The sequence below is a fragment of the Siniperca chuatsi genome, linkage group LG20 (assembly GCF_020085105.1).
Source record: "Siniperca chuatsi isolate FFG_IHB_CAS linkage group LG20, ASM2008510v1, whole genome shotgun sequence".
NCBI lineage: Eukaryota > Metazoa > Chordata > Actinopteri > Centrarchiformes > Sinipercidae > Siniperca > Siniperca chuatsi.
This window is the reverse complement of record NC_058061.1, coordinates 5,757,089-5,771,179: the sequence shown is the minus strand read 5'-3', so window position 1 is coordinate 5,771,179 and position 14,091 is coordinate 5,757,089. Positions and strand designations below refer to the sequence as shown.

Below are 14,091 nucleotides of genomic sequence, written 5' to 3'. Positions count from 1 at the left end.
ATATGTTTTTACTGTATGTCAACGTCATGCATCCACCTCTGCCTCTTGAAATGTTATGATCCTCTCCTGACTTTACTTTTAAGGAATATCAGTGCTGATCTTTGATAAGTTTACCTCTTAAAATCAGAGTGACGGCTTATTTTTAACGAAGAATTTTCTCAGTAATTAACTGTAATTCTTTTTTGAGCTTTGGTGTGCGCCTGTCTGTGCTTTTAGATCAGATTGACAGATGAGAAGCAGGACTGCAGTGTTTGATTTAAGATTCACAAAGAAAGTTTTTATACTCTATCTTATAACGTTTGCATCCAGCGTCTAGCTCCCACCAGTTTCACCTCTTTCTCCTATAATGCCATACCCCGACTCCCCACACCTCCCAGCTTTTTTTCTTCCTCTTTTCACTTGCATCTTCTTTAGTGTTTTGTTTTTAATGCACTTAGATGAAGACTCAATTTTGACAGATGAAAAGACTGACATCTAAAAAGCACATCTGTGGCAAATCCAGACTTTTTAAAGTGAGATGATAGCCTCATGCAGTTCCGCTTTCTTTTTACTCTCCATTTCTTTCTACTTGAAATAGGCAGGAAGAGTAGAATAGTCTTTAACTGACAGCTCGCCTCTCCCTAGCTTTCTGTTTCTTTCTCCTTTCTCTTCTTTTTCACTGCCTGACAAAGGCAGTAGAGGACTTTGCAGAGTGTAGGTTCTTTGGTCAAAGGAAATGGTAGAGGAGGAGTGGGGCAGGGAGAGAGGAGGTGTATCTGTCGGAGAGAGGCTGTGCTGAAGAGGCGGTGGTGGGAGGAAGGGGAGGGGACTGTGCTCCCATTCATATTGGCGGCATTTGGCTTGAGAATGAGCTGTTTCTTTTTTTGGAGGGGGGGGCACTTAGAGAAGTTTTCCTCAGGAGGGTTGGTCAGAAAAGGAGCCAAACATCCAGGAGAACAGAAACGTAGTGAATGTTTGAGCCGGCTGAACCTGAGACGCTGAAGGAGCTGAGGCTGGATGATAAGAAGGAGCTGGTGACACACCAGAGCAGATATGCAGGGAACAAACTGGGGTAAGGAACTTGGAGGGAAGGAACGCTGGAGAAAAGGGAAGTTGACTTTGTTACTTCGGCAATCAAGGTGACGGAAATGTTTGGTGAGCGCTGTTTGTGTTTCATTCACTGAGTCAGAATTATTTGCTTCACAAAGATGTTTAAGTTAACTTATGCAGGTTTGATGCTATGTTAGTGTACAAAAAACACCCAAGAATAATTAGAGCAGCAACGATTAATCGATTAGTTGATCGACAGAAAACTAATGGGCAAATATTTTGATAATCGATTAATCATTTTGGTCACGCTCTCTGGTTACAGCTCCTCAAATGTGACAACTTGCTGTTTTTCTTTATCATATATGACACTAAATTGAATATCTCAAGGTTTTAGACAGTCAAACAAAATAAGCAGTTTATTATTTTTTTATATTTCAAAGACTTAACGATTAATCAATCATTAGGGAAAATAATCAGCAGATTAACTGATAATGAAAATGACCGTTAGTTGCAGCCCTGGGAATAAAGTGTAAAATTGACAAGCTGCAGTTGATGTCCACTGATCGGTTTTCTCTGTTACTGCTCATTAAAACAAAAATGGTAACAAACTGAGGATGTTAATCCAGAAGTGTGTGTGTGTTTCATGTTCTTATATCCCAGTGGGGACTTTAACCTGAATGCACATGGGTTGAGACTGCTTTTTTAGGGTTAAGACTTGGTTTTAGGGTACAGGTTACAATTAGGTTAGGGTTAAGGTTAGGCATTTAGCTGTGATGGTTAAGGTTAGGTAGGGTAAGAGGCTAGGGAATGCATTATGTCAATGTCTGTCCCCCATGGGGAAAGTGAAAAAAACATGTGTGTGCTGAAGGGAGTGAAAGGAGGCCTCTGCTCTCTTTCAGTGCAGTATAATCATTGACCGTGTTCAGTGCATCAAACAAACCTGTAGGCCCTCATGAGAAATGCCTGTGTAGTTAACCGTTTTCTTTGCATATGGGCTGCTACTTCTATTAGTCCAAAGGGGCCACTTAGTCTAAAATACACCATGCACTTTATAATCAAAGTTAACTGAAAAAAAAGAAAGTTTACCACAAAAGTCATCAAGATTAACAATCCTGTCCAAGAAAGGCAGCAATAACAGTGAGTTACAAACTACACAAGACAGATAACAGAAAATATGCCACAAAAGGTATTCATACCATTCACCATAATTAGTGCTTAAACAAATAGTCAATTAATCAGTTAGTGGATCCACAAAAGTAATTGCCAAGTTTAGACAATTACTTATTTAAGTCATTTATCAAGCAAAAACGCCAAACATTCTGTTTCTATCTACTCAAATGAGACCATTGTAAATGGAATATCTTTATCGCTAAACAAGTAATATGAAGATGTCCCCTTGGGTACTTGCCACTATTTTCTGACATTTTAAAGACCAAAAAGTTCATCAACAGTGCAAATTATCGTCTGTTTCAGCCCTAGTTGGGAACATAAACATTTGGCACGGTGACCGGTAGTGCCTGTCACGGGTGCAAGGTGTCTGCTCGAGAAAAGCTAGGTTGTCTACAAAACTAAAATAGCTTTGTCACACTTTCCCTCTATGTTCCAGTTTCCAGAGAGAGGGGGAAGAATAAGGAGATAAGAATGGGGGGGCAGAACAGAAAGAGAGAGTGGGATTCAGAAGTTTGGGCAGAGAGAGAGATGGAGAGTGGAGGAGGGGGATCTCCAGACTCATTTGTTCCCTCATGCAGACGCTCCCTGCTGAAAACTGAGACACCCTCTCCTTCCTTTCATTCTGTCTCTCTATGTCTTTGTCTCCTTGAGTCAGAGGTGGTGTTGCCAGTATAACAGACACCCCCCACAACACTTCACCTGGTGTGGGGAATATTTTAACCTCTGTGGCTGTGTGTTTATGGCGTGGTACTAACAAAGATGGATTTAGTGCAGGCTGAAAGCAGGTTTGTGTGACGTTGCAGTTTTTGCAGGTCCAGTAAACCGTGTATACTGTATCTTTGTAATATGGCATCTGTTTAAAAGAGAGGCTTTTATACTGTTAGTTTCTCTGATTGCCAATCTCAGATGCAGTCAGACGAAAGGTTGCCCTGCATGCCAATGAATGTCTTCAAAATGTATCTAGATCCCCTAACCCTGCTGCATGTGTAATGAAATACACTGCTGTGACTGGAGTGACCTGACTCAGTCTGTGAACTCAGGCCTTTGAGTCGGACTCTGTTTCACATTTAATATTCAGTGAGATCTTGTAGACCGAAATCTCAGCAATCATTTTTAAATGTATTGATCTCAGCATATGTATTTCTCATCTCTGTTACGGCTCCCATTTCACTGCAGAAATAAGACGTGTAAAATAAGCTTCGATTGTACTAAAACCCTCATCCAAACTTTCATCTCCTATCCTCCCTTTTTGTTAGCAAACAGGAATGCACAAAACATTCAGGTAGTTATTAATCTTATTAGCAAATGCATGATCTGAAGGCCATATTTTAAGTTATATTTATTAAATATTGCATCATGTGCAACTTTTTTTTACTTAATAGTTGAAAGCCAAACCTAAAAAGACGTAATAAGGGATTCAGAAGGAATCAAATTTGCTGAGCAGATTTGGTAGACTGATTTGATAAAATGTATATATAGTAAAGATACATTTAATAATTGGGGTTGGATTACCACAAGAGCAAAGCAGCCAACTGCCGTGATGCCACCTATTCATTGTGTTTCAGTTGGTTTGTGATCATTTGATCAATGGCTAATTTGTTTGGTAATAAATACCCACAAAGCACAAAATCAACTCAAATGTTCAGGGCTTTAAGGCCGGTCCTGCATCACCTGTCTCGAAGAGAGAGGGCCTCTGTGTCACAAGTAACTGTTTAAGGTGCATATTCCTAAATAAATTTGTGTTTAACCAGATTACCACAAATAAGGGGTCAATAGGGCCCCATTGGGGTAATGTAATGCTTTTAGTTTGTAGGGTTTTGATCCACAGTTTTATGCCAAACGATCAAACTTACAAAATGGCAGCAATTGCAGATTTTCTCTATGCTGCTTTTTCTTGTTTGATTCATATGAGTAGTATATAATTCTATAAAACTGTCCGTGCTGAAAGCTTGGGGATAAAATCCTGAAGCCTTGGTGTGACAGCAGATCCCCTGAGCTGCTACTGTCGGCTGCTGCACACCAAAACGCTCGACACAGGAGAAATACTACTTTAAATCTGCTCTCCCAACCTGTGGCATGTGAGTGATGAGACATCAGAAGAACAGTGGCTGTAGAGTCGTCCTGTCCACACACTGACCAGCTCTAATTCTGTCCACGTTTAGTCTCATTAGCTGGAGTGGCCACACATTCCTCCTGCTGGAGGAGTGTCTGACTAAGTCCGTCTGTCTGCTGCCTGGACTGAGGGGCATTAAAACCTTCAAGGGCTTTCCCAGACAAAAGCAGTCTGCTCACAGTCAGAGTCAGCTGACACTGGAGACATTATGGGGTGGTTAAAATGTAATTTACGCGCCATGCGGTCTTGTTTTTTCCTGTGTATATGAGATGTAAATGTATTGTTTTTGCAATATTTTAGTGCTGATTAGTTATTAGTCAGTTAAGCCGATGGACAACTGATGAACAAAAAAATGTTTGAGTCATTTATTAGGGCACAAATGGCAAACACTGGCTGGTTCCTGCTTCTCTAATGTGAGGATTTTCTGCTTTTCTTCATCATTTATGATAAATTAAATATATTTGGATTTTGGACTGTTGGTCGGCCACAACAAGCAATCTGAAGATGGCCCTTTGGGGTCTGGGCAATTTTCTGACATTTTATTGACCAAACAATTGAGCAAATAATCAGAAAAATACTTGACAGATTAACTGAAGATGCAAATAGTTAGTTGCAGCCATACTACAATATATGTATACACCATATTATAGGAGTATTATCTCCATTCACCTCCCTTCATAGTTCTTGTAGGACTCGTCCACCAGTCATTAGCTGTTAATGCCCATTTATCTTCTATTAGAGCCAATCTTCCATACACTTGGAGTGTATCAGAGCTATAGAATGACTGAAAGCTTTAAGATGCTAAGGAGGGGTCCTGGCCTCCCTGTCAGCCCTCTGACCCCCTCCCCTCTTCTCCCATCCTCCCCCTTCTAATGTTTGAGGCCCCGGTCACCATGACAACAAAAGGGAGACCAGGACCGCATGATCATGACGGGGGCTTTAAGAACAGTTTGAGACCCCTCTGCTTTCCTTAGTAGAGTCCCTGCATAGTTTCAGTCATCTTGAGTCCAGAGGGATTAAAGCTTATTCGCTTATCTGGAGAGAGTTAGAGGGCAACAAAATGGGGCTCCCCCCGATCAATACTGATCTGAGGAAAACAACGGCAAGAAGCCTTTAGGCACTCTTGAGAAGATGCAAGCTGCAATTTACATGAACTAACGTATCTTGGTTAGTTACTTGAACCAGAAGTTTGTGTAATTCTTTTTGTCTTTCAGACATGCACCCCTTTACGTTAACCTGATGGCAATTTAACGTGTCGGTCTCGAGTCTGAATAAGCACCCTGGTCACTTTTACTTAAAAGTCACGATGACAATATTATACTATGTTGAACCTAGTAACATTTCTTTATCACTTTCAACACAGCACAAGTCTGAACTGAATGCCGTCAGATTAACGTAACGACTGCAGCAGCACTAGGTGAAACATGCACAGAATCTTATTCCGCTTTCTAAGATCACTGTAAAACATTTCAAATCTTCATCAGTCTTCATCTCTTACACACAAAGAAAATAAAATCTGATAAAGTCTGATTTCCTGCTATTCAGAAAGGAATAGATATCGTCACACACTAATTAGCTTTTCTCAGTGCATAGAGAACTCGCTAAACCGTAAGATTAATTCTACAGGCTCTGCTCATTAGGACCGTTAATTCTGCTTCCCATACACCACATGTTGCTCCTGCTGCCGTTAACTTTGTTTTCCTTCATACTGACACTGATGCAGTAATTGAAGTACGCAGTATGAATCTTTAACGGCACACTGACACACAATTTTAAACTCCATTTCAAACTGCATTTAGTGAATGACCAAAGAGAATTAATGGAGAGAGCATTTCTACCTGTCTGCCTGTCCCACGAGGGAGTGAGCAAATGGATTTTAGATAATAAGTCTCTGCATTACGTTTGTTTGACTTTCTGATAATAGTTTGTTAAAGCTGTACCACCTCTGACAGGAAGAATGCTATTTTAAAAGTACCACAATCAAAGTAAAAGGTATTGACAGATAGTAAATGTTAACTTCTTTGTAGCTTTACCGTTTTTACATATCATCAACATATTGCAGTACCGGATTAGTCTCAGTCAGTTATTATGAGTCTAAGTAGGGATCAGTCCAATTTTGAGTGTGCTAATTAACATGTGGTAATCACAGTTAAATCGCAGTAGTAGCCTTGTAGGCTGTCAGTAAACTTGGCAGGTTGGAAAACGACTTGGCATGGCCCTGTCCTGGCAGGTAGAGTCTAGAAATGTCTGGCCAGCATGCCACTAATTAGCAACATGGACAGTCTTTCCCCCCACATTTTTTATCTCCATTGTGTCAATAGGACAATTAAAAAGGTGAAATGAGGGAAAGTCTCTGAGAACTGCAGTCTTGCCATACTTTTAAATCCTTCAGTCATATCTTTGTGACTTGTTAGACAAGCCTGAAACTCAAGAACGGGACAGACTCGTCGGATATCCTCATATTCTGTGACTCACCGTGATGTTTTTAGAGAACAACTGGCTCTGCTGTTGGTGTGTTGACAGTGCACCATGACCTAATCATCATGCGTCCTGTTGGCCATTGTTCTCCACCACTATTCACCATCCACAGGACAAATTGTTGACATCATAGCAGTCTGTATGTGCTGTTACAGTGTCAATATTTACCACCAGTCATGTGAGAGTGAGGGAGTGAGAAAGTAAGTTCTTGTGCTTCCTACATTGTTAAATTATTTCTCACAACTATGTTTTTTTTGCATACTGTTAGATTTACTCAGCAATTTTAAACACCCACGGCTACAGTATCACAGCAAGTTCAACCTGTCTCCTCTTCTCTGTGTTTCTACTTTAAAGTATTATCCACAGTTATGAACTTTTAGTTATTCCTACGGCTGATGAGATGTGTGGAGACAGTAGCCTTTGTTGCTGTCAGGGGAAATGCCAGCATGTTAGAAGCCATTTTACATCTCAAATGAAAAGAGACCCTTTTCTTCTGCTGCCTCATGCCTCGCAAGCCTGTTGCCTCAAGCCCTGTTTGTGCTGCTTGAATGGGCTTTATGAATGGCCTGTCCTGGTTCTCTGTGTGTGGGCTACCATGGTCTTGTGGGACATTTGTATGCTTCAGTCTGTCATAGTTGCTGTGTGTGTTTTTTTGACAGAGAAAAATTCCTTGAAAGCACCCTGGTGTGGAGATTGAACAGCTAGAATCTGACCTTATCCGTATCTGGAAGAAAAACAAGCCATTTCAACAAGTATTTAGTTTCCTAGATAAGATGAGTAAATATGACAACAACCGGTCTTAGTGTCAGCCTGAAACACTTGCTAATGACTTGCAATATGGACCTGAGACTTGACTTGGACTTGCCCCCAGACTTGAAAACATCTTGAGTAAAAAATGCAGTTGAGAAAAACAGTTTGAACGCGTATTAAATGATCATCTTTGTGAGACTCACACTGTTGTTTTTCTCTCTCAGAGCAAGTGACCCCTCTGAGCCACCACCATGGCCCTGGTTCAGGCTCTGCCCATATCTGCTGAGCCCCACAACCCAGGTCTCAGTGGAGGAGCCCGCAGGAGAAACCCCTCCGGCTCTTCGCCCCCCATCAACGCAGCACCCTCCACTCTGGAACCTATGGGTTCTGTCAGCAGCCTCATCGCCACCCGCCCCGGCCCCTACCAGGACCACCGTTTTGGTGTTGAGCTGGGTGCCAGGGTCCGACGGCCCACACCAGGAGCCTCCTGCCTAGGCTCTGAGTCGCCCCAGGACCCCTTACTGCAGAGCATCCCGCCACTCAAGAAACAGAGCTCCACAACGTCCAGCAGGGGACTGGAGAAGGAGAGTGGGAATGGGAACTATACCTACCTGAATGAGGACTATGTAGGTGACTGGAATGACAACCATGTAACACCTGGCAGCCCAGGGAGCGACGCAGACGAGACTAAAGAAGGATCTGGGTTTAATGGGAATATGGGGGGACCTCCTCCAAAACTGATCCCTGTGTCAGGAAAACTTGAGAAGGTGAGTCTTTGAATAAATTAAGTTGAGTTTACTCATAAAATCTTATATTATAGTAAATATAATTTTACATTACAATCTGATTGCATTATACAGAGAAGTGTTACTGTTATTTAGTCTACCCCCATACCCCCACAACACCTCTCTAAAACAGTTTCAACAAAAACTAACCATTATAACCTTCATGAAGGGAGGATTTATTGCAGCACTGTTGTATTCGACTGCATTAGTATTAGCTATGTGTACCTAATAAACGGAGTGTATTTCCCATCCCATTTTCCTTCTCTAGAACATGGAGAAAACAGTGCTGCGGCCCACTGCCTTCAAGCCCGTCATTCCCAAGAGCCGTACCTCCATGCAATACCTCTCCCCTCGCCACTGTGCCAACGTATCAGAAAGCCAAAACAACCTGAACTTGCTCAGCCCGGGTCACAGAGAAGTGTCGCCCTCCAGCTCTGAGAAATGTAGCTTGTACAGCAGGGCCCGTAACAGCGGCGGTGGTAGCAGCCACTCCTGTCAACTGTCCGACTCGGGACGCAACTCCCTCTCCAGCATACCACCTTACAGCAGCACTGGCTACAGTCAGGCATCAGGAGAGGCCTCTGCTGGCCACCTGGAGCCCATGAAGAGTGCCCTGCCAGTCAGCGGACACGGACACTCCAACTCAGACAGTGGGCGCTCATCTTCCAGTAAGAGTACAGGCTCCGGCTCGATAAATGGCAGAGGACAACCTCTGTCTGACAGCGGGTCGAGCGGGCGCTCCCCTGGCCCCGTGGAGGGTTATGAGGGGGTGGTGAGGGACCTGGAGGACAAGCTGAGGGAGAGGGAGCTGGAGCTGCAGCAACTCAGAGACAACTTAGATGAGAATGAAGCTGCGATTTGTCAGGTTGGTAGATAATGTAGTACAGACTTCACTTCACTTGACACTTTGATGAGTGTTTTCACAGAGAAACACACTGTCACTCTGTCCTGTTCCCCAGGAGTTTGTAGTACAAATTAAAGCTCATGTCTCACTTTCACATATTTTAAATGTTTAAATCAAGCTCTGTTGGAGAATTTGACACTGTAAATAACTCCAAACTCATCTTTCAATGACAGGACATTTGTTTTGTACTGTAAATCGTTTGACCTTTTGCCTCGTGGTGTTTTGTCTTTCATTGCAGGTTTATGAGGAGAAGCAGAAGCGTTTTGAGCTGGAGCTGGAGGAGCTGAGACAGGGCTGTGCCACCAGGATGCAGGTAGCCTCGCAGAAGGCTCAGCGTGCACAGCAGGTGCTTCAGTTGCAGGTCAGAAACTCTGACGAAAAGCTTGTTCAGGTTCTATTACACACAAATGGTGCTGCCATTTTTACAAAAATATAGTAAAAGATGACTAGAACATACTGATAATCAGTCCTGTAAAAAATCTGGAAAATGGTCAGTATACTACAAAGTCAGTATCTGTCAGCATGTTTCTAATAGTGCCATTAGGCTACATTAGAATCGTATGTGTCCATCTTATCTAAATACATTATAACCATAATTTTCTCAAGTGTCAAAAAGTTCTTTAATTCTTTAATCCACAAACCAAGTTTGTTGGAGGATTAATCTCGTTCCTTTTAAGTCTTCTAGCAATATTGTTACAAAAGCAATAATATTCTTGGTATTTCGATGGAGGGGAAGATCCTGCCAGGTTACTACAGACATTGCTGTAAGTGCGTAGCGTTCAATCTGCATTTAATAAACCTCCATAAAAAATATTAGTTGCCAGAAATTAGTTAATTTTAGAGCAGGACCAAATCATATGTGAGAGTTGCTATCGATCAATATCCGATTGATATTTGGCCAGTTTTGACGGTAGTCTATGGACTTAAATTTAACTTAAATTTCAATTGCTGATACTGGCAGTGTCATGGCCTGCAGGTTTATCAGCTCCAGCAGGAGAAGAAGAAGCTGCAGGAGGACTTTGCTCAGCTCCTGAAGGAGAGGGAGCAGCTAGAGGAGCGCTGCTCCTCCTATGAGCATGAGAAGATCCAGCTGGGGCCACGACTTGAGGAGAGCAAGTGGGAGGTGAGCAGCACAACAACTTAAACTTAAACTGACTCACATGTTCGACTGAGGGACAATGACCACAATAAAAAGAAAAGGTTTGGGCTGTAAAATAAAAGTTTATCACTGTGGCATCCTTATTGATTTTACCATTTCCCATCCCTCCCTAAACTCAGTATTACTCATTATACCATGACTTTTATTTTATAGCATCAGTCTGACCATGGAAGCTTCTCCATAATATATTGGATATGTTTGTTTCCCTAATTAAAAGAAATGGAATTGAACATAATGATTATTATGCAGTATTTGCTTTGCTGAACTGAATATGCATCCTGAATGTTTCTCTTCTCCCCTCAGGTCTGTCAGAAGTCGGGGGAAATCTCATTGCTGAAGCAGCAGCTGAAGGAAGTGCAGGGAGAGTTAGCCCAGCGAGTGGGAGAGATCGTTTCACTGCGGGGTCAACTCAGAGAGGCTCGTGGCGAGCTGACAAACACCCAGGTCCTGCTCCAGGAGGCCCACGGCACAACACGCACACGAACCCTGGAGCTGGAGGTCTGTGAAAACGAGCTTCAGCGTCGCAAAAGCGAAGCGGAGCTGCTCAGAGAAAAGGTAGGACGCCTCGAGGGAGAGTTGGTTCATCTCAAAGATGCTTTGGCCAATCAGGGCCCAGGAAACAGACAGTGTCAGGTGTTCCAGGAAGCAGAGGAGCACCTGCTCGCCTATGAGAGTGATGAGGCGAAGGCACAGCGGCAGAGTAGCACCGAGGCCCTGCAGAACATGAAGGTGCAGATGGACAGGATGAGGGCCGAGCTAGCCTTCGAGCGTCAGCGGGCCGAGCAGCAAACGGGAGGCTTCGAGCAGGAGCGCAGGATATGGCAGGAGGAGAAGGACAAAGTTATCCGCTACCAGAAACAGCTGCAGCAGAACTATGTGCAGATGTATCGCAGGAACCGAGAGCTGGAGCAGCTCCTGCAGGAGCTTAGTCAGGAACTGGAAAGCAGAGAGGAGGATGAGGGCAGCGGCAACGAGATCAACTTCGATGAGATCGCCGCCACCGAAATCTGACCCTCATGTCTCTCCATCTTTTGATTTGCACTACTGTCAGCTAAATGTTTTTTTCACCTACATGTCACAGATCTGATCTTGTGCCGTCTAGATGGAAACACATTCTGTTTGTTGAGAGCAGATTGGTATCATCAAAAAAACCATCTGCAGTGTAGAAATCAGCCACACTTAAAGTTGTGCCTCATTGGTCTTTTCTCCAAGGAGTCCCACTTGAAAGCCAGTGACCTCTATTAGTCGTTAGTAGGCCACTTCAGTCCTCTGCCCCTCCATTAATGTCTGTGTTAGTGTTTGCACTAACTAAGTAGACATCAACGCCCCGGCCCTCTTTCTCAGTTTTAGGCATTTGTGGGAGACTTTGTTGTGTATGATTAACTTGTCCCCAACCTTTCATTCTCCTCCTCCTGTGTTGGTTATGACGCCACCTTCCCTGCTGGGTTTTAGCACTACACACCCACTCTGTTAGCAGTCAGCTCTCATTAGTACAGTTAATTTGGATGGAGCCCACGTTGTTGTCAATTGACAGCAAACGTGGGATACCACACATTCAGCATGTCATGATAAAATTGAGTGAATCAGAGCGAGGTGTTAATGATGGTGGCCGCACTCTGGGAAATGTGGAGAGAATTATGTCCTCAAAACCCCTCAAGCCTGTATGGAAATTGCATCATGATCAACAAGTAAACAGTAGATGTTTCCAATATATGTCTATTTCCTACTAACAGGAGTAGCAAGATAGATTTGTTGGGACGAAAACATCTAATTTTCCACCCAGATATGGCACAAATTTGTTGTTTTTATAACTGTAAACAGTTAGGTCCGTAAATTGTACTCTCATATCCTGGATACTTTACCCTACATGGTGGAAATAATATCATGGACATCTGTACAGTCTAATGTAATTATACACAATAAAACCTGGAACAAATACGACCGTAACACCTTAAATCCAGTGCACATGTCAGCTTTTCTCTTCCACACAGTTTCCACACATAGTTTGACGTCTTCTGAGATTGGATTAGATCACTTTTCCTGTAGTGTAGGAGTGTGAGACACAGATAAAATCTTCTACCACGGTATAATATATATATATATAGCATTATTCCATTACCAGGAACATTAAAGAACCTGGTGTTGGGCATACTGGCTCACTTAATGGAACTGGGCCATCGTTAACGAAAATGTCCGCTGTGAAAAAGGGTCTATATCAGGGCTGTCCAAAACTCAGCCCAGAACCCTGAAACTGAAGCAGCTAAATGGAATTCAGCCATCATTGATTTAATTATTTACACCTATATTTTTCCTACAGTGAAAAGTCAAAATGTCTTCTGTGAAAAAGGCCTTTTGGGAACCGATTTAAAGGATGTTTTTTTTTTTCTATAAAGTCAATGTCTGTTTTTGGCTAATCCAGCAAATTAAATTACCCAGCAAATGAATTTTTAATCACATTAATGCAACTCACAACATTGTAAACTGCTCACATTAAATGTTTTTCTTTGTTACATTAGACAAAGTAGAATGTTTTGAGCCCAAATTGGCTCTTCGGGCTTGAAACATTGTACTTTTCCTGATGTAATAAAGTAGACATTTTAAAAGAGAGTGATAAACAGTATTGCGAGTCCTCAGGAGGTAACTCAGCACCTGGACAAGAAAGATTTGTGCGTGTTTTGTACATTGACATAAAGCTGTCCTGCTCATTGATTTGCAACATTGTCCACACTCTCCTCATACACCCAGAGATTTTAAAGGGACCACGGTAAAAACCCATATGACGAAATCTGTGATGGTTGACAAATTTATATTGTCTCATGGTATACTGTATATCTTTATATCATCCATTCCTACTGTTTTAAATTCCGTCATAGTAATACATCAGTGTGCTAGTACTTCAATGTCTAGAATTCAATGTCGTGTTCAGTAAAACCGAAATGTACATACAATTAAAGCACACCCACGATCTTATATCTTATAATTAGGGAAAATACTTTACTACTACTCTCTCTAAGAGGTGGTAAAAGATAGATTTCTGTGTGTGGGTGATGTGTTACTAAGATTTTATTTTACATCACAGAAGGGGAATCATGCACTGAATGATGGGTGTTTTGGTGTAAACTACTACATGACCATGGCGTGACTGTTTTTCCACCAACCTTTACAGTATAGGATCTGTTTCATGTGTATTTACTTGCCTGTACGACAGAGACGACACCAAGAGACGACATTTTTTTTGTTCCCTTTTTACTGCTGATTGAATTATCGTGCTCTGTAAATAACCCTGACAAATCATAGTTTTCTTCCAGAGACGTCTGTCCATCTCAAAAAATAAAAACATAGCCACTGTGAATAGACCAAAGCAATGTCGCACATTATATTTTGCTCCTACAGTACAGATACGATGCCTGTATATTAATGTTTGTGTGGATGTTTGTTCTGGTTTCCTCAGTATAATTTTATAATCCACAATATTTGTATGAAGACATTAAATGTATATTTTCATGCTGTACATTTCTTGAACAAACCCACTATGTTTTTAAATAAAAAAGAAAAAATGTAATATCTGTGTGTGGTACATGGAGATTTGTTCAGCTTCATACAACTGCTTCCCAAGTCAGCAAGTCTTACAGTAGATGCATTTTCTCCCTTAACTGTATTATTGCACCCAATTATATACACTCCAATGTGACACCGTATCAGA

General features: G+C 42.1%; 1 protein-coding gene across 6 annotated transcripts in view; it reads left to right on the top strand.

Moving 5' to 3' along the window:
- The window catches only part of LOC122867655 (leucine zipper putative tumor suppressor 2 homolog), a 35,681-nt gene extending 21,731 nt beyond the window's left edge, over positions 1–13,950 (top strand). For 2 of the 6 annotated variants that reach the window (XM_044178736.1, XM_044178733.1), the window contains 5 exons: positions 7,765–8,307; positions 8,594–9,190; positions 9,468–9,590; positions 10,191–10,352; positions 10,692–13,950. In XM_044178736.1, coding sequence (XP_044034671.1) covers positions 7,792–8,307; positions 8,594–9,190; positions 9,468–9,590; positions 10,191–10,352; positions 10,692–11,399 — 2,106 coding nt within the window. In that variant the 5' untranslated portion in view covers positions 7,765–7,791 and the 3' untranslated portion in view covers positions 11,400–13,950. Of the gene's footprint in view, positions 1–855; positions 1,135–7,764; positions 8,308–8,593; positions 9,191–9,467; positions 9,591–10,190; positions 10,353–10,691 lie in introns of those variants that run through there. The other 4 variants (XM_044178734.1, XM_044178735.1, XM_044178739.1 and 1 more) reach the window with 4 other exon arrangements.
- Positions 13,951–14,091: the final 141 nt, after the last annotated feature.